We start from the raw sequence: 27,165 nt of genomic DNA on the forward strand, positions 1-27,165 counted from the left end.
TCTCAGGGTGCTTACACTCTGTTGTGTGCGGACACTGACATTACACATCCAATGGATCATGCTTGCTTCCTCTCTTTCAAGCCTACGCATGTCTTCAGCAGTCATGGCCCATGTTTCACTGCCGTGAAGCATGGCAATTTACACACATGCATCGTACAGTCTACCTTTCACTCTGAGTGAGAGGCCCTTTGTCACCAGTAGAGGTAGGAGCTTTCTGAACTTTGCCCAGGCTATTCTTATTCTAGTGGTAACACTCACTGAGCATCTACTACCCCCCCCCCCCACACACACACACTACAGGCTTGGTCACCTAGGTAGCAGAAGCTATCAACTACTTCCAGTTTCTCCCCCTGGCATGTGATGGTATCTGTTTTCTGAGCATCTGTGGTGTTTATTGCCCCTGTGCATCTGCTGCAACAAAAGCTTTCCCGGTTAACCTTCCCTTGATGTTGCTGCACCTCTTACACTGGGTATATCTTATGGAGACACAAACAATTTTGCTGAGGGAAACATCTTAGGATTCATTCAATCAACCATAAGCACAAACCAACTAAATTTAGCCCTTGGAAGTGTATTTACAAGAAAGCAGCACAATTCTTATTTTAATGACTAAAATCTAAATAACTCTTCTGCATGGATACTGCCTAAAAACAGACATATATTACCTAATAACTACAATCCAAAAGATATAAAAAAAAAATTAGAATAAAAAAAAGAAAGACAATAATCAAGTTATTTGATAATTTGCTCAATGCTAGACAGCTAATCTTTATAACAAGTGCAGTATAAAAATCTGCATTTCATAAAATTCCTATGCTTCAGGTACAAGTTTCAACCTAAGTGTGCATATGGCCAGATATCACTGTCCTACTTAGCACTAAAATGCTGTCATGTTAATAATGGATTTAAATTGTTTTTCAACTTTCTTTGCCATTGTTTTACTTTTATTAAATCTCCATGCTAAAAAAAGACTCATTCAAAGCTGAGAGTTGACAAGGTGTTAAACTACTACTCGCCAAAAGGATGTCAATTTATACTTTTGTCACCAAATCAACTCTTCCACACAAACACAACTTGAAAACAGATACTATAACTACACAACTAACTTGCCCTACTATATTCATTACATAAAGACAAACTCCTCTCCAGCAGTCTCAACAAAACCACTGGCTTACTGACCTCACTAATGTTCTCAAAGGAAAGTTTTAAAAAGACAAAACTTTTTTTTTGTTTCTTTTATAATGTTCCAATCTTTTCGGTTATTGCATTCAAACCTGTAAAATCTGTTCAAACCACATATTGGAAGTGACATTTAAGTTTCATTTCTATTATTATCTAACCGAATGCATTAACAACAATGAGAATTTATATATTAAAGAGAGGTTGGCAAAACTAGAGCAAAATTACAATGTATTATTTGATCGGTAGACCTATAAGGGTTTTAATACCGAAATTACTCCTACACACAACGCAGCATTCAAATTATATTCTGAAATAACTGCGGTGCACACTTACTGCCCAACACTTTTAGTCACCCAAATATGCAACTGTTCTGTTTGTTTCATTACCACAGACTGATTGTAGGTTCCTGATATTGTCATGTCTGAGACAAAGGTAGAACTATTTTTACTTCATTTACTCGTTATCTTTGGAATTTGTGACTGTAATAAAAAAAACAAAATTTCTTTAAATCATGAAGTGTACACTCTGCCTGGCTGATTTTTTTTTTTTTTTCTTCTTTCTCAACACACTTTATGAAGATAAATTCTTAGTCTGTGACCCAATAAGCTATTAGATATTAATCCTTTAGATAACATCTTGCCTGAGATCGCCCCTGGTTCTGTGATACATAGCTTCCTGTTTCTAAGCTTTCCATCAAAATATCATGTTAATTAATGTTCCAACCACCAAGTTGAAAGTTATTTTACTAAATTCTTCATTATTTTAAAAATGAATTAAAACAAATGCAGAAATATAGTAACAAAAGAATCAAAGAATATTTCCATTTTTACTTATAAATTTTGACACTTTTTTTTTCCTTTCTTATAACTAGATGGATCTTCCTTTGAATAAGGCAGATAGGTGAGTCTACTGCCAAGACATAATACACTTAACCTTTACAATCACTGCATGTGATATTCAAATGGTTTTTTACAGAATAATTGTTTCATAACATTGAGTATTAAGGTCAGAATTACACAAGTTACCAACTCCAGAACACCTGCTCCAACAAAGAATACACATAAATTGCAAGCTCATACTATTATTATAGCTATACTACATTAACGCTAGGGATACTTTGAAAGCCATTTAGATAGATTATGACCACTCTTTATATCTTATTGTATAATGAAGCTAGTTTGGAAAACTACTGCTGTTAGTCTATTATTGTGTGTGTGTGTGTGTGTGTGTGTGTGTGTGTTTGAGAGAATCAGACAGAATGGTGACAAACTGCTGCTGTTGCTATCACTTAAACATATCGGTCTTTTCAATCTTAACCCAAGCTACTGCACTTCGTTACTTTATGTTTTTGAGCAAAGCAAAAACCAGCACGCCTTATCGTTAACCCTCCTCCCTGTTAGAGTGGGTTATCTGCAAGTCACAGAAAAATGACTGCAGTTAAAAATAAAGATTCACAGTGGGTAACATGCTGATGGCAGCTCTCTCTCTCTCTCTCTCTATCCTATCGAGTATTTTGTTTCATGAATGAATGTGAACTATGAAAATTTTATTCCGTAAAATATTTAGACAAGAATTTGAAATCTGAATCCATAAAGCAACTTAATTATTATAATAAATATCTAAGCGAAGTATAAACAGTAGCTTGTACGACATCGTGAAGTATATTTGCCACCTAAATGTGGCTAACCCTTAAGGGTTGATGCTACTGTAGCTTGTAGCCCCAGGAAGACATTTTCTCCAGAGGACAAGGAGAAGAGCCAGCTGAAAACTGAGTAGTTTTGGATCATACACCAGCACCCTCCTCCTTTAATTTTTTTCTTTTTAATATGACTTTAAAAATGGTCTTCCAGTTGCTTTGATCTACAAAATTTCTGTTTTTCAAAAGCCCATATTTCTTTGTTTTACTTCTCAATTATTTCGTGGTGATTTAAAATTGTTACTTAATATATGCAAGTACTGAATAATTGAGCACAGCTAATGTTGTTATGATGTTTTAAACTTAATACAACCTGTATGTGTATGTTCATGTTATGCCATTGCATATTTTGTGGAGATACTCAAAATAAGGGGGGGGGGGTGCAAAGCAAGAAATTTTACGAAAAATATTTTTCAATAATTGGTAATCAGCATATTACAAGAAATAAATTGTATAACAAAAATAAGGATTCGAATATAAAACACCCAAAAAGTTGAGAGAGGTGGTATGAAATTTCGCCTTAATTATTAATATTTCTAGAATAGGGACCACATATTTATGGTCTGGAAAGAGTCAAATAAAGGATAAACCTAATGCTTGGCTGATACTTATTTTGTCGACCGCGGAAGAAAGACAACGTTGACTGTGTGCAGGGATTTTGAACTAGGAGCGAAAAGGTTCGCAACTAAAGACTGCAATACTGGAGGGATTTAAATAGTTTATCCTGCACGTCACATATAAATAAATGGATGTAATGCTTTTCTCTTCGTAAGAAAGAAAAAGTAGTTTCAACGTACACACAAAAGAATTTATTATAGAGAACAAAAAAAAAGTTTAATCGAAACACGTTTCATTCAAACGATTTTGCACGAAGTTGGACCTAGCCTTGAAGATCATATCTTTTTTCTAGACACATTCTGCATTTCAAATTTCTAAATCAAAAGTGTCGTATTTTAAGAAATATGAGAAAGAGAGATTCAGTTGCTATTTCTAGCATGGTGACAACTAGGCTCCTTTTGTTCGTGATTGCGTGTGGTTGGAAAAAACGGAAGAAAAAAAAAACTCGCATTCAGTATATGCAGTCTTTCGATTTACGATCACAAATTGAAAGATGAAAATCGTCATAAGCAATCGTTATTGAAATTATGGGAGGGAGAACTGATTCCTTTTTTATCAGAATTGCAATCTTCTAAATTTTAGACATGGAATTCAAAGAAAAAAATATATTTTCGCCCCAAAAGATTAAAAACAAAACAAAAAAAAATTTGAAGGAAGGATATATAAGAATTTGAAAGTATTTTTTAAATATATATTTGGAGGGTGAGAACAAAATTGGGCACTATCATGCTATTAGCTGTCAGAAGTGAAAGTGCTCACTGCTAGTGAAGTATCTGTCTGTCTGCCTGCATGCCTGTTGCTGGCCTGTCGATTCTTTGGCTACTGACAGCTAATACCATGACTGGCCGGAGCGAGCTATATGTCTGTCTGTCTCTCTCTCTATCTATCTATCTATCTATCTATTACTCGAAAGTTCGCGCGTCCGCACTAGCTAGTCGTGAGTGGTCGATCCTATTATTTTCAAACTTCATTTGTTTTCTATTTTGATAAATTCTCTCTGTTGAAAATTATATTTTTATATTTTAAATAATTTGCAATTTCAGGTAATATGTTTTTATATTAAATTTGTGTTTTCTACTCACGACTAGCTAGCGCGGACGCGCAAACTTTCGAGTAATAGATAGCTAGATAGATAGATAGATAGATAGAGAGACAGACATATAGCTCGCTCCGGCCAGTCATGGTATTAGCTGTCAGTAGCCAAAGAATCGACAGGCCAGCAACAGGCATGCAGGCAGACAGACAGATACTTTACTAGCAGGCAGTGAGCACTTTCACTTCTGACAGCTAATAGCATGATAGTGCCCAAAATTGTAATCTCCGTAGGTGAAAACAGGAATCCAAAATATTTTTGAAAAAAATAAGTAGAATAAAATAAATGTGTGACTATTCGATACGTATAACACATTCTTTTGGCCATGGGCAAATGTTAATATTCCTACTTTCATTTTGTTATCGCAAATCGAAAGAATGGCTAAACAGATATGACAGCCAAATAGGAGGTGGACTAAGAATCTTATACATATATATATACACATATTCACACAGAGATACGAGTCACAATTTTAAGTGGATGATAAAATTATCTGTTAAACAACAGATATACATGTGGGGGGTTAAAAGTTCAGTTAAAACAGCAGATAAAATTTTAAAATACATGATTTGAGAAAAAGTCGCTGCAAGAATACATGCAAATCTATTCTCATAACTTAAAAAATTTTGTGCATATAATACGTGTGCATTTAACATACATATACATGTGTGTATGTACACACGTAGTAATCGATTTTTAATTTTTTATTTTTGCTGTAAGTTCCAAACTCTCCCCCACCCACTCCCATAATTTTACATAACTCAAAGAAAACTATTTGCAAACTCCTATTTGTATCGATTCCCATTCTGGAAAAGATATATAAAAATAATGAGAAACATTATCAATACCAGCTTTCACATGCGCGTGTCACATTGCACCTGTTGTACAGCTTGTAACTTTGAACCAATCAGAGAACAGGTTAACTGTCACGTGATTAATTATTAACAATAACATACCTGCCATGAAAATTTAACAATGTTAAGAAATATAATTTGGTGTCTTTGTGGATTGATATTGTTAATGACGTAAACAATTTTGTTTTGCTAGCCAAAACAAAAACTGAAAAGAGGCGGGGTTACGAGAACAGTGAAATGAAAACATGAAATTATTTCAATCATATACCTTATTCCTCGTTTCAACAAAAGTAATGTGTGTGTAACTCATACTGGTTTCAGCCAGAGACACGTCATGCTCAAACGTTATTTTAGTTGAGTCAGTCTCTTGCTACTGAGTTTCACCTGTAGGTACAGAGGATCTGGCAAATTATGACTAGTTCAAAATAAAATTATTAATCTCTACTATGGTATTGAGGATTCTTTCGCCCCCCCCCCCCGCAAGTTAACATAAAACGGATATATATATGTGCGTTTTATATTTAAATTGCATAACATGAAGGAGAGAAGGGCGGCACCTATAACACATCTTTTCACAGCTTTGAGGGCTGGTTTACAGGAGCAAAATATACTTAAAACGAGGAAACCTTGCCCGAAATACTTGCAACAGTATGCAGTCTGCTAAAGGCATCCATCCATTTTAATAATTATATTTTTTATGTGTCTTATAGGAGAGTCCACTTACGTTTCAAATCTACTTTTTAAGCGATTCCTGTCAGAATTTTCACTTGACATACCTGGGGCATTTCTGTAAACTTTCTACATTATCTTTTTTTAATGCTTCATTTTTTTCATTTTATCTAGTTTCAGCTCATGAGCTGTGGCCATGCTGGGGCACCGCCATTTCTTGCAGAATTTTTCTTTCATATATAGTCAAATTCAAAATCTGCAAACATTTCTTGTTTTAATTTAAATATAAAGCAATACAAGTATTTAAAAAGAATTAAATCTCATTGCCATGATCTATCACTGTACTTGTATATTCTTTTCTTCTCTAGGTACAAGGCCCGAAATTTTGGGGGAGGGGACCAGTCGATTAGATCGACTCTAGTACGAAACTGGTACTTACTTAATTTGCCGACTCTGAAAGGATGAAAGGCAAAATCAACCTCGGCGGAATTTGAACTCAGAACATACTGAACTTGCATATTCAAAATAATTTCTTCTAACTTTGGGCGGGGAGTAAGTTGATTACATCGACCACAGTACCTGACCGGTCCAGATGGACTATATGTAATCTGAACCTTCCCCCCCCCCTTATTTATTTTTTTTTTACGGAATCTCACGTTTTAGGCTATGAAGATTCCGATTCTGAAAAAAAATTGTTTGAAAAATTTCAATCCCCCCCCCTCACCAAGCAGGTTATTTACATGCTAGAAATAACAGCCAACTCAAAACCTAACCCTAACCCCGTTTGCCAAAGCGCATTTTTTCCTTCATATTTATTTACATATAGTCCATCTGGACCAATGCAAGATTTGGATTGTCCGCGTTTAGCTGTTATTTCTAGCATATCAAGTTTCGTGGTGGGGACTTCACATATGATCCTTTTTCTGTTTCAATATAAATGTAAGCCGTTCATTTTCACATCTAAGTTGCGAGAAGGCTATTCGTACGACCTGGACATGTAGATCACAATGTCAAAAATGAAAATCGCCAAAATAAAATTTTAAAAATCACACACACACACACCGGTGTGGGGGTCCAAAATCGTCAAAATTAAAAAAGTTACAGCCATTTTCCCTCAGTGTCTAATTCCAATGTCCACCGAAATAACTTCTAATATTATCTTCTCACTTAAGGTGGCGAGCTGGCAGAATCATTAGTGCCCCAGGCTAAAAAGCTTAGCGGAATTTCGTCCGCCTAGATCGACGTTGCTTTTCATCCTTTCGGAACTGATAAAATAAGTAATCGACTTACTCCTGCTCTCTAGATAAATAAATGTCCCAAAATTAAAAAGAATTATTTTAAATATACAACTACATTTTGAGAGCATGGCAATGAGATTAATTCTCAATGTAATCTACTTAACCCTGAAACCAATATTATGTTCTCATATAATATTAACTCAGGAAAGAATCGAAGACATTCGGAACTTTAAGAGACAGACTCTATATTATGAAGTTCTTATAAACCTTATAAATCAAAATAAAAATAAGATTCATAAAATAGGAAATTTTCACATGGTCAGAGGTATTGGAGATGCTAGTAAGAAGACAACCTTTATTCTATAAAGGTTGTAATTTATTCTTTTCGTTACTACTTTGATTTCATATCTTACCGGATCTGTCCTTACAGAATTTTCAATCTCAGTCAAGTAATTAATTCAGTCGAATGCAATCAACTATAATTATTTTTTCCAACACTGGCATTACCCACTCAATTTTTTTTTCTTCTGCTCAGCTAAAGAAAAGGCATGTAGATAGTCGCTTCGCAAGCTAGAAAGTGCAGTCAAATCTTATTGAAATCAAACTGTTAAAGCTGTTAAAGAAAACCAAACGATAGGCTAATTACGGCTGGGATACTTTTGATCAGAAATTTGTCAAATGTGAATGTACTAGAGTTTAACTCAAACTCAAAAACAAATGTTTGACTATTTCTAAAAACTACCCAAACATCTGGGAGAAAAATATCAATGAGAAACTGAAATGGAACCAACGGTCGGTAACTTCGCCTTCAAGAAATAGCAGCCAAATCTCTTACAATCCATTTTCACAATCACACCCTATCGTTTCATAAAAGAAAAATACATTGGATAATAGAGTCCTAGATACAGTGTAATAAAAACAAGCGGGACGGGAGTTTCTTCGGGGCTTAAATCTCATGAGGATAACAAGGTGGGAGGAAATAACTAAGGGATGTGGATCCAACCAACTTAGTCACTGGTTCTAAACAGCAAACTCCACCCAAAAGAAATATTAGTGAAACTTCCTTCACACATGGTTCTGGACAAATATTAAACGTTTAAAGACACCCTTTTCGGAACTACTAAAGCAGCGCGGACCCGAACGCGCAGTCGCGCGTCCGCGCTAGCTAGTCTTGAGTGGTCGATCCTAACCCTAACCCGCGTGTGCAAATGAATACGTGTTTAGGGTTAGGGTTAGGATCGACCACTCACGATTAGTTAGCGCGGACGCGCGACTGCGCGTTCGGGTCCGCGCTGCTTTAGTAGTACCCCCTTTTCAATCCTTACAAGCCCGTCTCGGTGACGATAGGCTCCCTCACCCACGAGGCACTGAATTGCTAGTGACAGTGGCACACCAAGATGAAGATGCATTCCTAACAAGATCTCTTTCACAAGTCGCAGAGAGAGGAAGAGGCGAAAAGAAACAGAAGATAGTTACCTTATCAAATGAAAATTACATACTAAGCAAGTAAAAAATATTTCTAAAATTGGAACACGGCCACAAAATTGGTGATAGAATTTAGTCGCTTTAATCGATCCAAGTTCTTCAATAGTGCCTTATTTTATCGACCCCTGGAGGGTAAAAGGCGAAGTTGATTTCAGTGGGGATATGAACTCGGAGTTGAAATAAACAAAAGAGAAAAAAATCGTAGGTGTTTGTTTTAGCCTAAAGAATGACGACCCAGTTGTTTAAAAGTGCATTTGAAAGTAGATCTTGTTTACAATAACCGAAAAAGAAACTTGTCAACAACCTCTCCTATCACCACACATGGAGCGTGTAAAAAATAAATATTAGTGTCAGACATAATATAAACCCAAGGTTTTCAAATATTGCTGGGGAAATGATTTTTTTACTGTTTAAATTCCCAGTTATATCGGAGTCCATTAAATCTACCTAATATCAGTGTTTTTGGTGATGTACTTAGGTCGTACCACGAGTGTTTATTTTAGCTAGGTCTTGTCTAAAGTTACTAAGAACTTTTAAATTATGACAGCTACTCACTCAAACGGTGTTGTAAACAGGAGATAATGCAACACATCTTATTCAATAAAAGTTACACTATTTTTTTCTTTTTTAACGACCGTCGATTGTGTTATACTACGAGAAATAAAAACATAGATACGTGTCCATTTGAATGTTGATATTCTTTTCAGAAGAAAATCTCATTTCAGTTGAAATGGTACTTTCTCTGCTCTATGTTTATTTCGTTTTTGTATATTACTCATTCACTTTTACAATCTCCTAATTGAATTAAAACAGTGACTATTAATATATTATTATGTTATTCATAAAACACGTGCAATCCAGTATTTAAACACATTGAAGATAAAACTTTAAAATGAAAAACATAATCAGTGAACAATTAATAAACATCAGATTTATTAAGTAATAAATAGTGCCTTCTTTTCAGACGGAATGAAATCGGAAGCAATGAGGGCCCTGAATATGTTTAGGAAATATTTTAGAAACACCAGATGTAATCCTCGCCAACATAACCACATGGAGTTTCCCTTGCATACGTTATTTTAATTTCATATTATATATAAAAGAGGAAAAAGAAACTCAATCGTATTTACATACCAAAATATTACATTTCAAAGTATTTAATGTATAAAATCTGGTGTTACAAAATTTCAACTTCTTGCTTGCACAAACTTCTATAGGACCATAATATTGTTCAGCAAGTCTTAAAATGTTACGAGAAGGAATTTGAGTAGATTAAAGCATTGGTTTAATTATCGGATTTACTAATGTGTATAGATCGCAGGACGGGGCGGGAAAAAGTGATCGCGATGAACATTTTCACATGGAAAATGAAATTAAGGATAATTAAGATTTACGTTTCTCTTCTTAATTCAGACAACAGAAGTCCCCCCTAAACACTATCACGTGCTCGACATTGATAGCCGCCATTTTGGAAGACAGACCAAGGCGCACGGGGCCTCCTCGTCTCATGTAAATAAACAACATTCAATGGATATTGCATAATGCATCGAATTTATTTAACAGAGAGATGGGTGAAAATAGATTATAATAATACATTGCAAAATATACATATGCAATTCGTTCTTACCTCCAGGAGTGGTGGAGAAAATCGAACCCCCAGGGGTTGTACTGTAGTCCATAGGCATTTGAGTCGGGTCGTTTATTAGAATCCTTTTTGCAGGAATATCCCTGGTCTTGTGAGCATACATAGTGCTTTTGTTGTCTCCGGACATTTTCAGATTGTATGCAACTGTTCTGTGCAAGAAGGCTTAACTATCGCACAATTTTGTTTATAATAAATGTCTCTGCATTAAATTTCAAACATATAATATTCATATACACATATGTATATAAATAGATTGGTTTATTTTTAAATATTTATAAATTAAAAATAAGATTTTTACTCATTGGGATTTTAAAAAAATTATTTGTATCAGTCGTCCAAAAGTTTTAACAGCAAAAACAATCAAGCAACACAACCTCCTGCACACTTTTCCCAGCTACTATCTCTTGCCTTCTGCTAAGCATGCATCCAGTCACATGGCACAGTACGGAAAAATAAAACGATGGCTAATTCTGAAAGTACGAAATACCAACAGCGTCTGATCGCTTCTTTTGATTGTGAATTTTGGTTTTGCTCTTCGATTTCCCTTGAATATTATTAAATGACTGGATTAATAGGGATGGGGGATTGGCAGAAATGTACTGGAAACAATGTGGGAAAACGGAAGGTGACAAATGCAGTTGTACAGCCTTTTTAAAAATTTTTTATAGTTTTTGTCATGTATTTAACTGAAAAATTATTCTTAGCCACAATAAGATAATGACATCAGTCATAAAAATAAGTTTCGAAAAGTGATTAAGTAAATAAACAAAGCTGGATGTATACTACTTGAGCATGTAAATTATAAACAATGAACGAAAATATAATTTAAAAGACATTGTCAAAATTTATATGTACTTTCTACATGCAATAAAGACATCCACTGCACCTGTAACGTTAGGTAACGTCTTGGTTTGTGTGCAAATGTATGCTTATGTATCTGTGATCTATTTGGATCTTCTGAATTGTTGCAAGATACAGGGTGGGGACTGAAAAAGTATGAGTAAAAAAAATGGGAGGACAGCTGTTAAAATAGTTTGAGAAGCACTGTTGTAAACAATAAATTTTGGGTATTTTTGTTCTTTGGGCAACCATGGCTGTGTTTAAGAAGTTTGCTTCCCAGTCACATGGTTTTGAGTTCAATGCCACAACATGGCATCTTGGGCAAGTGTTTTTTGTACTATAATCCCAAGTTGACCAGAACATTATGGATGGATTTGGTAAATGGAAACCGAAAGAAGCTCATCATATATGTTTGTGAGTGTGTGTGTATGTGTGATATGCCTATATTGTTAAGCATGAGAATTGGCTGTAACTGAAGTTCTTTTATGTTGCCAATAAGAAAGAAGACAATTGTTGTTGTGACACTAAACCTGAATCAACTTGTTGGGCTTATTGTTCATTTTTCTGCTTTCTGACGTTTCATTCTGTGCACTATATATGCACGTTTGGCTATCAATGCTGCCTCACCGTATGTAGCTTATTGCTGTTTTCTGTACCTTCTTTTTTCCTTTCCTGATGAATTGTAGTGTACCTGATCAGTGTATACAAAAAGTTCCTTATATGCTCTTTTACTTGATTCAGTTATTTGACTGGCCATGCTGGAGCACCGCCTTTAGTCGAGCAAATCGACCCCAGGACTTATTCTTTGTAAGCCTAGTACTTATTCTATCGGTCTCTTTTGCCAAACCGCTAAGTTATGGGGATGTAAACACCAGCATCAGTTGTCAAGCAATGTTGGGGGGGGGGAGACAAACACAGACACACAAACATATACACACACACACATACATATATACAACGGGCTTCTTTCAGTTTCCGTCTACCAAATCCACTCACAAGGCTTTGGTCGGCCCAAGGCTATAGTAGAAGACACTTGCCCGAGGTGCTATGCAATGGGACTGAACCCAGAACCATGTGGTTTGTAAGCAAGCTACTTACCACACACCCACTCCGACGCCTATATATATATATATATTATATATAATTCTTTTTGGGAATTGGGTCTTGAAGCACATATAAAGCTATAAATATAACTATGTAAATAGTGAGTTAAAAATCCTTTATGATAGAAAATGTTGACAGCTGCCCATCAACTACATATAAGCATCAGTGGTTCAATGGTAGAATGCTCACCTGCTATGTGGACAGCCCAAGTTCAATTCCTAGCCAATGTACATGATCTTTTTAGGCATAGACATGGCTGTGTGGTAAGAAGCTTGCTTCCCAGCTAGATGCTTCCGGGTTCAGTCCCACTGCATGGCACCTTGGGCACTTATCTTCAACTATAGCCTTGGGCCAACCAAAGCCTTGTGAGTGGATTTGGTAGGCAGAAACTGAAAGAAGCCCATTGTGCGTATACATATATATGTTTATATATATGTATATTCATGTGTGCATGTTTTGTGTCTGTGTTTGTCCCCCAAGCATTGCTTGACAACCAATGTTGGTGTGTTTATGTTCCCAAAACTCAGTGGTTTCGCAAAAGAGACTGATAAAATAAGTACTAGGCTTACAAAGAATAAGTCCTGGGGTTGATTTCTTTGATTAAAGGCAGTGCTCCAGTATGGCTTCAGTCAATTGACTGAAATGTGTCAAAGATATATATATATAGATATATATATATATATATATATATATATATATAGTACTATGTAATGGTAAGATCCAAACATCAAGGTGTAGGAAGTCAATAAGCTTCAAGCAGTCCATTGAAGGTACAATAGTGATTTATTGACATAGAAGGTTGTAAATTTTTCCCATATCCAAGTTTCATAAGCTGAAAAAAGTTATTTCATAGTTCACAGTTAGCAGTTGGGGTTGCTGTGTATGGCAATAAAAATAGACACACACATGCTCACATGTACATATGTTATGATTGTGTGTTTATATCTATCTATCTCTCTCTCTCTCTCTATATATATATATATATATATATATTACTCTCTTTTACTTGTTTCAGTCATTTGACTGCGGCCATGCTGGAGCACCGCCTTTAGTCGAGCAAATCGACCCCAGGACTTATTCTTTGTAAGCTTAGTACTTATTCTATCGGTCTCTTTTGCCGAACCGCTAAGTGACGGGGACATAAACACACCAGCATCGGTTGTCAAGCAATGCTAGGGGGACAAACACAAATACACACACATATATATATACATATATACGACGGGCTTCTTTCAGTTTCCGTCTACCAAATTCACTCAGAAGGCTTTGGTCGGCCCGAGGCTATAGTAGAAGACACTTGCCCAAGGTGCCATGCAGTGGGACTGAACCCAGGACCATGTGGTTGGTTAGCAAGCTACTTACCACACAGCATGCATTTGGTTTCTTTTCAGCTTCTATCAACAAATCCACTTATTCACAAGTCTTTGGTTGACCAGAGCCTATAATAGATGACACTTGCTCAAGGTCTGAACCCAAAACCATATAGTTGCAAAGTAAACTTCTTAGCCATACAACAACATTTGCACCCATCCTACATTGTAGAACAAATCTTTCTCATTAGACCAAGCAAACTGTAATGATTTCAGAACTCAGGATGCTGGGTTTCAAAGTCAGTATGAACAGGAACACGAGGGATATTGATGTCTGCTTTGTTGATCAAGGAGATCCATGATCAAAAGCATTTTAGCCATGACCATCTCAACTTACTTTTAGACGCAATGTATCTAGAACTACAATATCCAACATATTGTATTTATTTTTTACTTGTTTCAATCACTAGACTGCAGCCATGCCGGAGCGCTACCTTGAAGAACTTTTAGTCAAATAAATCAACCCCAGTAATTATTTTTTCTTTTAGGCCCGATACTTATTCTATTGGTTTCATTTGCTGAACTGCTAAGTTACAGAGGTGTAAACACACTGACAGCAGTTTGTGGTAGGACAAACACACACATACACACACAACAGGCTTCTTTCAGTTTCCGTCTACCAAATCCGCTCACTATTTATTTATTTTTATTTTTTCAAGACAGTAAGGTGTAATATGAGCTGAGATTTAGCTACTATTTCTCTGTTTCTCACAAGCTGAGTGAAGGCTCCTTATGGGATGGTTTTTTTCACCATACTGTACTGACAGTCAACTCACACCAGTAGTGGGTAAAAAAACAGAAAAGAAAAGCACAAAAATAGTGATGATGATTATTAAGAACATCACAATGATGATGGTGAGGAAGGTGGTGCAGGTGACGATTGTCATGTATGTTGTTGGCATTGTCATAATGATAATAATGATACTGGTGGTGGCAGTGGTGACGGTAATGGTGGTGGTGGCAGTCGTTTTAATGGAAGTGGTTGTTGTGGCCATTGTCCTCATGGTTGTGGTGGTGGTTTTGGTGGATGTGGTGGGTGTGGTCATTGTCATCATTGTGAAAAGGATGGTGGTGGTGGTGGTGGTGGCAGCAGCGGTAGCGGCAGTGGTAGTGATGGTGATGATGATGATGAAAAGTGACTCATATGGGTCATAAGAGATCAATAAAGTGTGTAATATACTACAAGTACAGTGTTAACTGCCAACTAAACTATTTACTACTTGTGTTCTGGATTGCATCAGCCTTAGTGAAACATAGAATAGAAAAATATTACTTTATCAGATCAAAACTCTTTATCTCTTCACTCTTGTTAAACAAAACAGGGAGTAGAGGTTGCTTGCAGATTAATACTATTGAACTGTTGGATAAATTCCTTTAGCAAAATCTCCCTCAGAGGAATCCATTCAGCCAATAAAAAATAATGGTCAAAGGATTTTTTTTTTTTTGCTTCTCAACTCACTAACTTCACTTTTTATGGTTTGTTGTTGTTATTTTGTCCCAGATCAGACCTGATTGACTAGGCATTCCAACTGTGGCTATCTTATCTTTTTTTAGAGCATGTAGGACTGTGTTTTCCAGTGTATCCTTATTTAACACAATAAGGTGAGATTTTTGTTTTTGTATGACTATAAACTGCATCTGGCAGTGGAGCCTTGGTTTGAAAGTTCCAGGGTTTTGAGGTGTGAAACCACTTCTTAGACACTATTGTTCCCTGATCTACTCTGACCCAGAGTAGTAGCACCTTTCAGGGTTCCAGTGTGGGTTAACTAGCATGTTAATAGAGATCAATTATGAATATGGGAATGACCAACCCTAGACCAAATCACAAGTGGATCCTTAACACAGCCGAGTACTCAGTAACCACTGAGTAACATCATCAGCATTTAACATTCATTCTCCATGCTGGCATGGGTTGGACAGTTTGACAGGAGCTGGTCAGATGGAAAGCTGCCGGGGCTCCACATCTATTTCGGCATAGTTTCTTCAGCTCGATGCTCATCCTAACACCAACCACTTCACAGAATGGTGCTTTAACACAGCACCAGCAGAGCTGCTTTTACGTGGCACTGGCAATGGGTGCTTTTAATGTTGAACCAGAACCCACTAGCCCGCAAGTTTAGGATCACTGAGCTGAAGAAGGTTGTAAGTGACATGCCTGTTTTCAAGGACAACCATGATTTTACTTAGCTTGGTGTCTCTTCTGAAGCACAGCAAACCACTATAAATGTCAGTCCCTGGTCACTCCCTTTGTGAGGCTCAATGTCTGAAGCTACATTCTCACCACTTTATTCCATGTCTCTCACAATTAGAGATTGGAACTTCTTGATGCAGCTGTCCTCATCCATATGCAGTGTTGAAATTATGGGATGCAGCATGATGGGTGAGAACCATTGTGTCAGATGAACTTATTGAAGCAATGGTGAATATCACTAGGTGCTGAGTGGATGAACTGTCAACAAACTGTCAATGACCAGGATCAACCAGTTCAGTGAACAACCTATTGTTATCGTTTGTGGTCATGACACATACAGATAAGTCATTCAACTTGTAGGTCAGGTCAAGCTGCCCAACTGGACAATAACAATGATCTAGAATGTCCTCATTTAACATATTAAGGTGTGAGTTCAGGGAAATTTAGCTGTTATTTCTAGTAAATCTAGGCCCCTTGTTTATTCCTTTTAAGGTCTGTGTTTTTGGCTTACCTTTTGAGTGAGATTGAGAAAATGGAATCTGTAGAGAAGCCCATTAGTAGATTATGCATGTAATTCAAAAGTGACAGCCTTATCACATAGATTTTGCCTGAATTACATTAGAGGTACATGTGTCTGTGGAATAATCAACCACGAACAAGAACCATTTTCCTATTCTTAGTAATGATGTTGAGTATAATGTTAAGTTGTATGATGTTGTTGCTGCTGTTGTTGTTTAGCACCAGGTCAGATCTGACTGAGCAGACCTTTGATCAAAAGCATTCCAGATATGACAATATAACTATTTTTTTTTCTTAGCTCAGTATACCATATCTAATACAACATTATTCAGTGTGTCATTCCTTTTTTCTTTTCTTTTTCTCAAAACAGTAGTTTCTGATTTGAGGAAGAGTGAGATTTGACAGTTATTACTAGCTATACAAGTGACCATGTAGAAACTCCCTTACGACGATGATGGTGGTGGTGGTGGTGGTGGTTATGAAAATGATGATGATGAATTTGTTCTAAAAGCAACAGTGGGTGCCATTTTCAGAGAGGACAGACTGTGAGGTAAGAAGCTTGCTTCCTAATCACATGGTTCCGGGTTCAGTCCCGATGCATGGCACCTTGGGAAAGTGTCTTTTACTATTGCCTTGTGCTGACCAAAGCCTTGTGAGTGGATTTGGTAGACAGAAACTAGGAAGGGAATATGATGACTGCCCTCTTTTGTCGGGGGTGGATTAGCACGACTGGTCAGCGGCTACTGTGAAAGAGGTGATAAAACGAAAATGGGCCAGGAGTTTAGGTTAGGAGTTATCTCTCTTGGTTGGGTATGCTGTGAAGCTGGCACGAGTTATTATGAAGTAGGGAAAGTGTGTTTTATTAATGGGGGGGGGGGGGGTATGTGTAGCAGTGTCATATGTATAATCCAGGGTTGCAGATATATATAGCTGTGTTCGTTGGTCTATTTTCTTTCTATAAAGATAAAGTCAAGGAGGTGGTTTATGTTAGCATGCAGTGTGTAATGTGTGTGTGGGGGGGAGGTTGTGTATATGTGGGGTACAATCTGTGTGAACGGTTATGTACTGGGGAGGAAGACAGTTTATTTTGTGGGGTGTCTGCTTTATAGGGATATGCATGTGTGTACATTGGTGCATTGGTATGTGCTTTGGTCAAACTCTTTTTGCTGGGCTCAAGGGCATTGGTGAAAGGTTGTCTGCATAAGGTCTAGGCAGGAGGACATGTGGTTGCAGTCATGGTGGGGTGCACAGGTACAAGAGAATGTACTTCCTCCCCTGACCCTTTTTCGTGATGACCTTTTTCACAGCAGCCACTCTCTGGTTGTGTTAATCCACCTCCAACAGTAGAGAGCAGTAACCATATTCCCTTCCATATCGGCTAACTCTGATGAGCGTATAGTTATATAATCGGTTTGTTACCTAACACTCCATTGTATTCTTTACAGGAAACCGATTGGTAAGATGGATATTTAATACTATACATTTTGGAGAATATACCCACTCTACTGACAGATATACGAGTGCGCCTTTTCCCTGACTTATGGTCTCTTGACTCACACACATACACACACACACATACATATATATATGTATGCATGTATGTATGTATATGTGTATGAATGTATGTATGTATATTTATGTGTGTGAATCTGTGTTAGTCCCCCTACAATCTCTTGACAATTGATGCTGGTGTGTTTATGTCCTCATAACTTAGCAGTTTGGCAAAAAGGACCACAGAATAAGTACCAGGCTTACAAAGAATAAATCCTGGGGTCGATTTCTTTGACTAAAATCCTTTAAAGCAGTGCTCCAGCAGGCGGCAGTCAAATTACTGAAACAAGTAAAAGAATAAAAGAATAAAACTTGAGTATTGATTGGAGTAGTTAAGCCAAACATATGAACAAATGAAGTTCAGCTACACACAGCAACAGTAGTACACTTGTATATATGTTTATCACAAATAAACGAGGCAACATAGAAGTTATCTAATGCTTGAGTTTATCTCTGTATTGTTTCGCTGATGTATGTTTTGGTTTAGGTTTGTTGTCATATTTGTGAGATAAGAAAAACTTCCTCAGAAATCAATAAAAAAAAACACACACACTTACGCACACACACATACATATTGTTCACCATTCCTTCTACTGGTCTCCACAGTTACAAAGATCACAGAGTATATATAGGAAAAAAAACAACATTGGAGAGCTGCTTCTAAAATTATTTACTGAGTAATTATTAATTAAATAATTTCAGAACCAAATCTCCAATGTTCTCTCTTCCCCCCTCTCTCTCCATATATATATATATATATATATATATATATATATATATATCAAGCATGGCTGTATGGTAAGAAGTTTGCTTCCCAACAACATGATTCCAGATTCAGTCCTGCTACGTGGTACCATGGGCAAGTGTCTTCTATTATAGCTTCAGGCAAGCCAAAGCTTTGTGAGTGTATTTGGTAGATGGAAACTGAAAGAACCCCATCATATATTTGTATATATGTATGTATCTATGCATGTGTGTCTTTGTGTCTGTGTTCCCCCTCCATTAACTCTTGACAACCAATGTTGGTGTGTTTACATCCCTGTAACTTAGCAGTTTGGCTAAAGAGGCGAATAGAATAAGTACTAGGCATAAAAATAAGCCCCAGGGTTGATTTTTTCAAGCATAACCTTTCAAGGTGGTGCTCCAGTATGGCTGCAGTCAAATGATTGAAACAAGTAAAAGAATAAAGAATATATACATTGGGGGTGGGTGCGCTGAAAGTGTAGCTGCTAGAATAAGAATAGCCTGGGCAAAGTTTAGAGAGCTCTTACCCCTGCTGGCGACAAAGGGACTCTCACTCAGAGTAAAAGGCAGACTGTATGACGCATGCATACGAACAGCCATGCTACATGGCAGTGAAACATGGGCTGTAACTGCTGAGGACATACGTAAGCTCGCAAGGAATGAAGCCAGTATGCTCCATTGGATGTGTAATGTCAATGTGAATACCCGTCAGAGTGTAAGTATCTTGAGAGAAAAGCTGAACATTAGAAGCATCAGTTGTGGTGTGCAAGAGAGATGATTGCGCTGGTATGGACATGTGGTGAGAATGGATGAGGATAGCTGCGTGAAAAAGTGCCACACCCTAACAGTTGAGGGAACCCGTGGAAGAGGTAGGCCCAGGAAGACCTGGGCTGAGGTGGTGAGGCAAGACCTTCGTACATTGGGCCTCACCGAGGCGATGACTACTGACCGAGACCTTTGGAAATGTGCTGTGCGTGAGAAGACCGGGCAAGCCAAGTAAGATCGTTGCCAGTGCCCCTGGACTGGTTCTTGTGCGGGTGGCACATGAGATGCACCATTTTGAGCGTGGCCATTGCAAGTACCGCCTGACTGGCTCCCGTAGGATTTTCGAGCGAGATCGTTGCCAGTGCCCCTGGACTGGCTTGTGCGGGTGGCACATAAAAGACACCATTTCGAGCGTGGCCGTTTTCGTGCGGGTGACACGTAAAAGCACCCACTACACTCTCTGAGTGGTTGGCGTTAGGAAGGGCATCCAGCTGTAGAAACTCTGCCAAATTAGACTGGAGCCTGGTGTTGCCATCCGGTTTCACCAGTCCTCAGTCAAATCGTCCAACCCATGCTAGCATGGAAAGCGGACGTTAAACGATGATGATACACACACACACACACATACACACACACACACACTCACATTATACATACAAAACAAGGTATAAACAATGGTCATTGTATATTCTTTTCTTTATTGCAGTAAATTTTGCTTATGGCTGCTCCACTAGTCATTATTGGTTTGTTACTGACAGGTTTACTCAGTTGGTCTATTGATCAGTTGAGAAAAGTTGAACGACCTGAAAAATGAATGCTACCTTTGTCAGAGCCATTTCTGATAATAACAAAGCAGAACACTGAAGGAACGGTACAGACATGGGGGCAGGAGTTGAAGGGAAAGAGGCAAACGAAAGAGAGATAAAGAGGAAATGGGAAGACAAGTGATGATTTGGAAGGGAAACACTAAGAATACTGCCACAGTATTGTAAAAATAGTGTGCTAACAGAGAGCTTATGAAGTATTTTGCCTGGATTGATAATCCCTCACTAATAACTCTTACAGTGGTAAGAAACTCTCAAGAGAGTTGAATAGAAGAAGGTCTTCAGAGAAAAAACTCCACTCAGGTAAATGTTTTGGTCCTTAACTTCTTACACTCTAAGGGGACCAGGATGCAACCAGGTCATGACTCCAGGGTGCCCTTCTGCTGACACTTTTTAACCACTTGGATTTTGGAGACTTGTGCATTTAAATCGCCTTAGGATTAACATGAACTCAAACACCAAGCCTTGTATTTGCGAGAGAGGCCTCACTGCTCAATGACTTGCAGACCTTTTCCTACCATTTGTTTGGTTTCAGTTCCCCTTCCAAGGCTTTTGATTGGTTCCTCTGCCACTAATTGGGATATTTTGATTGGCTACAGTGAACACAACTGTTTCTGTTAGTTTTCCTTTCTGCAGAAAAAAGCTGTACGATTTCTTTGGTTTGAACTTCATTCTGGAAGATGCGGCTACTTTGTCCACCTCTTTCAACATCTTGGGTGTTTCATCTCCCTTTGTGGAAAGGACTGTAGTGTTGTCCATGAGGACTTAGGAGGTGACAAGGCGGTATCTGAAATCTCTCTCCAAATTGTACTGGAGCTGATTCTCTGTGTGTGTGTGTGCGTGCGTGCGTGCGTGTGCGTGCGTGTGTGTGTGTGTGTGTGTGTGTGTGTGTGTGTGTGTGGTAAGAAGCTGGGGTTAATTTCTTCAACTAAAAACCCTTCAAGATAGTGCTACACCATGGCCACAATCAAATGACTGAAACAAGTAAAAGGTTAAAAGATTAATATATATAGTCTGCCAATTTTGGCCCACCCTGTGTTATCTGTTCATGAATATTTAATACTATAAAATACTTTTGATATCAAGCTGCCAGAGACTGCTCCTGATTCTCTACTATAAATTCATTGTTTTAAAGTGATTTAAATTAAAACTTTCTATCAAAATTTCATGCTAAATTTCATATTAAATTTTATGTTCCAAACACTAGCTTAATATTGGTTTCAAATTTTGGTGCTTATTTTATCAACTCCAAAAGGATGAAAGACAAAGTCAACTTTGATGGAATCTGAACTCAGAACGTTAAACATTTTTCCTGGCATGCTAACAATTCTGTTATACCAGCTTAATATTAGCAAAAGTTATTTGACCAGATTCCTCATTATTTTCACTACTAACTGAAACAAAAGTAGTGTATTTCAAAAGAAATATAGTAATGTTAGGGTTAATTCCTAATTTGAAGTAGGACATCTCACTATATTAGATATTTGTAGAACAGCCTATCCTCCTAATATTAACTGACAAATCATTTATTAAAGATAAAATAGTATAGTAAATATGAAAAACAAAGTATATGTAATTTTAGAAGATGGAATGATAGGCCTTCTCTTGTGTAATTGAGAATGCGATGCACAGGCATGGTTGGGTGTAGGTGAGGTTGTGTGGTTAAGAAGTTTGCTTCCCAGTGGCATGGTTTTGGGTTCAATCCCATTGCATGGCACCTTGGCTAATGTCCTGTACTATGGCTGAGGGCCAAACAAAATATTGTGAGTTAATTCAGTAGATAGAAACTGAAAGATGTCAATCTCATTTATTATTATCATCCTTATTTAACATCCACATTTCATGCTGGCTTGGGTTGGACAGTTTAACAGGATTCAATAGGTTTAAGGATTGCATTGTACTCCAATGTCTGCTTTGACATGTTTTCTATGGTTGGTTATCATTCCTAACACCAACCACTTTACAGAATGTATTGGATACTTTTTACTTGCAACCAGCACTGTTGACATCACCATGCAGCTTGTAAGACTACAAACCCTGAGGGAAGTGGGCACTAATTTGTAATAATGCTAAAGTGGAGTTTCAAAATAAGTATAACACTGTAAATTTGAGGGTGCACCATTGAATATGAGGAGGCAGTGTCATCCAGTGCATACCCTTAGTGATAAACATGGTTTGCTGAACATATGTCAAAGTATTCACTGAGAGGAATGTTAAGTTTTAGTCTCATATTTGTTGCCTTTGAATAGTGAGTCTGGTTCTCAAAGAAAGTTTTGTTTGTCCCATGTAATCTTCATTAAAACTTTTATATTTAATAGCATAAATTCAATTCTTTGATGAACAGAAGTTATTATAACAGTTCCAATAAAAACATTGAAGTATGCCAGTATTCTTTTATTCTTTTACTTATTTCAGTTATTGGACTGAGGTCATGCTGAAGCACTGCCCTGAGGGATTTCAGTTGAACAAATTTACACCAGTTCTTATTTTTAAAGCCTCATAACTTCTTCTATTGGTCTTTGTTACTGAACTGTTAAGTGACAGGAATGTAAACTAACCAACATCAGCTATCAAGCAATGTGAGAACAAATAATGTGAGGAATTGTTATCTCCATTCATCATCCTCATTATCATCATCATTTAACATCTGTTGTCCATGCTGGAATGGGTTGGATAGTTTGACCAGAGCTGACAAGCCGGGGAGCTGCACCAGACTCCTGTTTGAATTGGTGTGGTTTCTATGGCTGGATGCCCTTCCTAACACCAACCACTTTGCAGAGTGTACTGGATGCTTTACATGGCACCACACGAATGCGTTTATGTGGCATCACACAGGCGCTTTTACGTGGTACTGCACAGACACTTTTACATGTTGCTGCACGGTATCTTCATTAAATGTATCAATTAACACCAAAGAAGCATTTGTTTCTTTTCCATCTTGAAATGTGATGGAACGTCCTTTCCAACCTAATATCACACACACATGCACATTTATTATTTTTCCCAAATTCATTTGTTGGCCTAGGGCTATAGTAGAAGACACTTGCTCAAGGTGCCATGTAGTGGAACTGAACCAGAAATCACATGGCTACAAAGTGAACAAGCTAACCACACAGCCATGCCTACACCTATGAGGAAAATTATAGGAGCGTATCAAATTAAATGAATAGATATTATTTAAATAGAGTCTATTGATAACCTGGTATTGGTATAAAAAAGAATAAGGTCACAGAGAAAGAAAGTCAATTAAACAAATTGATATGTTTGTGTTACTAGACTAAGTTTTAAAATTATGTGCTAATGAAAGTGACTAAACTGTCAGAGTGACAAAGCAAAATTTGATTTTTTTTTTTTACAGCAATGGTAATGTGAATGTTTTACCTTTTATTTATTTCACTCATTAGATTGTAGCCATGCTGGGGCACCACTTTGAAGAGTTTAGTTCAACAATTGAACCCCAGTACATATTTTTAAACCCATTACTTATTCTATTGGTCTCTTTCGCCAAACAACTGAGTTGCAGGTATGTAAATAAACCAACAACAGTTGTCAAGCAGTGGTAGGAGCACACACGCACACACACACGAGAGAGAGCTTCTTTCAGCTTCCATCTACCAAATCTACTCACAAGGCATCGATCAGTCTGGGATAGAAGCAATGCACATTATTGTTTGATTTTATGTCAAGCTATATTTAATGCAGTTTTGGTCCCTAGCTGTTTCCAATGCCAGATAGGCTGTGCACTTTTGAAAATAATCACCATACTAAGATTTTGTCTAAATTTCCAGTGCTTCAACTGTGGGTCTGAACTCAAGATCACATGGTTGTGAAGTAAGCTTTTTAACCATACAGCCAAATCTGTACCTATAAATGCATCAATGTCAGTGCTCGACTGAGGCTTATTTTATCAACCCAGAAAGGTCAAGAGGCAAAGTAGACTTCAGTGACATTTGAACTCAGAACATACAAGCAGATGAAATACAGCTAAGTATTTTGTCTGATACAGCTTGCAATCTTATGCGAGTATTTATCTAGGTAGTGGATAGTAACCTCAGTCAAGACTTCAGAGCACGATGAATCTACTTGTCATGAGTCATGATCTAAACTAGTTTCAGATGTAAAAGACCCCTTCGGTCATGAACGACCATGGGATTGCATCTAGAAAGTTCCCCTCCAAGGCACAAGTCTGGGCAAGGTTGTTTATGGAAGTCCAGCAGTCACCCATACATACCAGCCTTCCCTCCCCATGCCACTGATATTATCCAAGGGAAAAGCAAACGCCGATACAGCTTGGTACCAGTGACATTGCAACTCATTTCTACAGCTGAGTGAACTGGAGCAATGTAAAATTAAGTATCTTGCTCAAGAAAACAACACACAGCCCGGTCTGAGAATTGAACTCACTACCTCATGATCGTGAGCCCGACACTCTATCTGATATGGACCACTGTACAGGATTATGGGATCTCAGCTATGGACAAATAACTTCACTGTCTTGACAGAAAAAATGTTAGGGAGTAAAGCTTACAATAAATTCTTGGGTGGGACTTCTAGTCTGTTGTTCAACTCAACATAAAGCAGTTCAGCAAAAGGAACCAATAGAATAGATACTAGACTTTAAAGAATAAGTACTAGGGTCAATTTGTTTGACTAGATCCTTCAAGGCAGTGCCTTGGCATGGCCACAATCCAATGGCCGAACAAGTAAGAAAATGAAAGAATAAAAGAATACGGGTCAACTTCAATGCTTTTATTGGAATTCTGAAAATATTTTATTGGCAGAATCTGTAAAGCCTTGGTAAAATCTCTTCATACTCCAAGTTCCAATTCTCATTGAGATTAATATTGCCTTTCACCCGTCTTAGTTCTATGAAATAAAAATACTAGTCAAATACTAAGATGAAATACATTGCCTGTTTCTTTCCCCAACAAATATTGGTTTCAAATTTTGGCATGAGGCCAGCAATTACAGGGAAGTAATTACATTGATTACATTGATTACATTGACCCCAGTATTTTATCGCCCGCAAAAGATGACCTTGATGGAATTTGAACTTAGGACATAAAGACAAAACGAAATGCCACTAAGTATTTTGCCTGGTATGGTAACAACTCTGCCAGCTTGTCACCTTCTCCCCAACAAATATTAATGACTTTGTGTCTAAGTTAGATGTCATTATTTATTATCTATTACAAAGTAGTTGGTGGCAGAATTTGTGAAGTGCCAGACAAAATGAATACTGGTATTTAGTTACATTCTTTATGTTCTTAGTTCAAATCTATCTTAAATTACACCTTAGCATCCAAATTAAGGTAAGAATTCATTAGATTAAACAGTCTTTATAGTCTTAAAAAGATGCTTCTGAACAGAGGCCTACATTATCAAGATTGAATTGAAGCTAAAGAACAACACAATGTTCTTTACTCTCCTCTTCCCATTACCTTGGCCATATCTCATGTATGTGGTCTGAACTCTTCACTCAACTGGTTTTCCCAAGAGCTTCACACCCCGTCCATTTATTTTTTTATTTTTTAGTCTCTAACTCCCTACAATTTAAACTAAACATTAATCAAATTAACCTCATCTAGTTATCTTTACCTTCTAGTTATATATGCGGGGTGTGTATAGCTAACTTTCACATGGGAAAGGTTGACAGTGACTACAAAGATTCAATTTGTTCAACATTCTCAATCTGCCTCATAAAGGTAAGCAAGGTGAAACTTTGTATGTGCATGAAAATACTTGGGTTGGACCTGACTTTACACCCACTAAGCAAATTTCATTCCTGTACTTATATCCATACCCCTAATTTAGAAACAAGGATGAAGATAAATACAAGACAAGACACCTACAGCTGAACCACAGCAGCTTAGGACAGAAACCAGCGAAAGAGAGTAATCTATTTTTATACTACAACACATGACTATTGACCATTAATAGTCATCAATGACTATTAATGGACAATTTATGATTATGAGGATGATGATGATCATCATGAAGATACGCATAAAAAGTATCCATTGAGTGATGGGCCCCACGGACGCAGTAACAAGTGACCGGGACCCTTAGCGATATACTGTGCTTGAGAAAACCTGTCAAGCCAAGTGAGATCATAGTCATGGCTGATGTTGGTGTTTCGTAACTGGCACCTGTACTGGTGGTACGTAAAAAGCACCCACTACACTGTTGGAGTGGTTGGCATTAGGAAGGGCATCCAGCCATAGAAACCATGCCAGATCAGATTGAAACCTGGTGCAGCACTCCAGCTTACCAGTTTCCAGTCAAACCATCCAACACATGCCAGCATGGAAAACAGACATTAAATGATGATGATGATGATGACGATGATGATGTTTCTTTCACAGTTTGTACAACCATGTGGAAGCTTCCTGATCCTATTGGAGCCAGATCAGAGAATAGTAAAGTTGCTCAACAATTCTTATTTGAACCCCCACTTAAACAGGTATCTTGTAATGCAGCTTGAGAAGTTCACGTATTCATATGTTCTCTATTTTGGGCTTGTTTTTTCTAACATTGGATACCCTTTCTAATATAAACCACTTTACAGAGTGCACTAGATCAGGATCATTTTAGCAGCATTATAGACCCCTGTGCAAATCAGTGCACTGGACCCTATTGTATTTACTTACTGACAGCAAGCCACAGCATATATAGATTAGAATTGGGCCCCAAGAACTGTGAGAACCCTGAGTATCTACCCAGTGAGGTCATGCCTTAAGGTGGCACTGCATTGGGTGCATTGAATCATGCAACCAG

General features: G+C 37.5%; 1 protein-coding gene and 1 long non-coding RNA gene across 2 annotated transcripts in view; one reads left to right on the forward strand and one right to left on the reverse strand.

Moving 5' to 3' along the window:
• Positions 1 to 11,421, reverse strand: part of LOC106879899 (eukaryotic translation initiation factor 4E-binding protein 3) — a 32,061-nt gene extending 20,640 nt beyond the window's left edge. Inside the window, exon 1 of the mRNA XM_014929649.3 lies at positions 10,463 to 11,421. Coding sequence (XP_014785135.1) covers positions 10,463 to 10,607 — 145 coding nt within the window. The 5' untranslated portion in view covers positions 10,608 to 11,421. The remainder of the gene's footprint in view (positions 1 to 10,462) is intronic.
• On the forward strand, positions 1,499 to 6,601 carry LOC149134631 (uncharacterized). Its single transcript, XR_016242574.1, has 2 exons — positions 1,499 to 1,614; positions 6,481 to 6,601. It is a non-coding gene; the product is annotated as an uncharacterized LOC149134631 (long non-coding RNA).
• Positions 11,422 to 27,165: the final 15,744 nt, after the last annotated feature.

This window comes from Octopus bimaculoides, chromosome 7, assembly GCF_046866305.1.
Source record: "Octopus bimaculoides isolate indiv1 chromosome 7, ASM4686630v1, whole genome shotgun sequence".
In the NCBI taxonomy this organism is placed as follows: domain Eukaryota; kingdom Metazoa; phylum Mollusca; class Cephalopoda; order Octopoda; family Octopodidae; genus Octopus; species Octopus bimaculoides.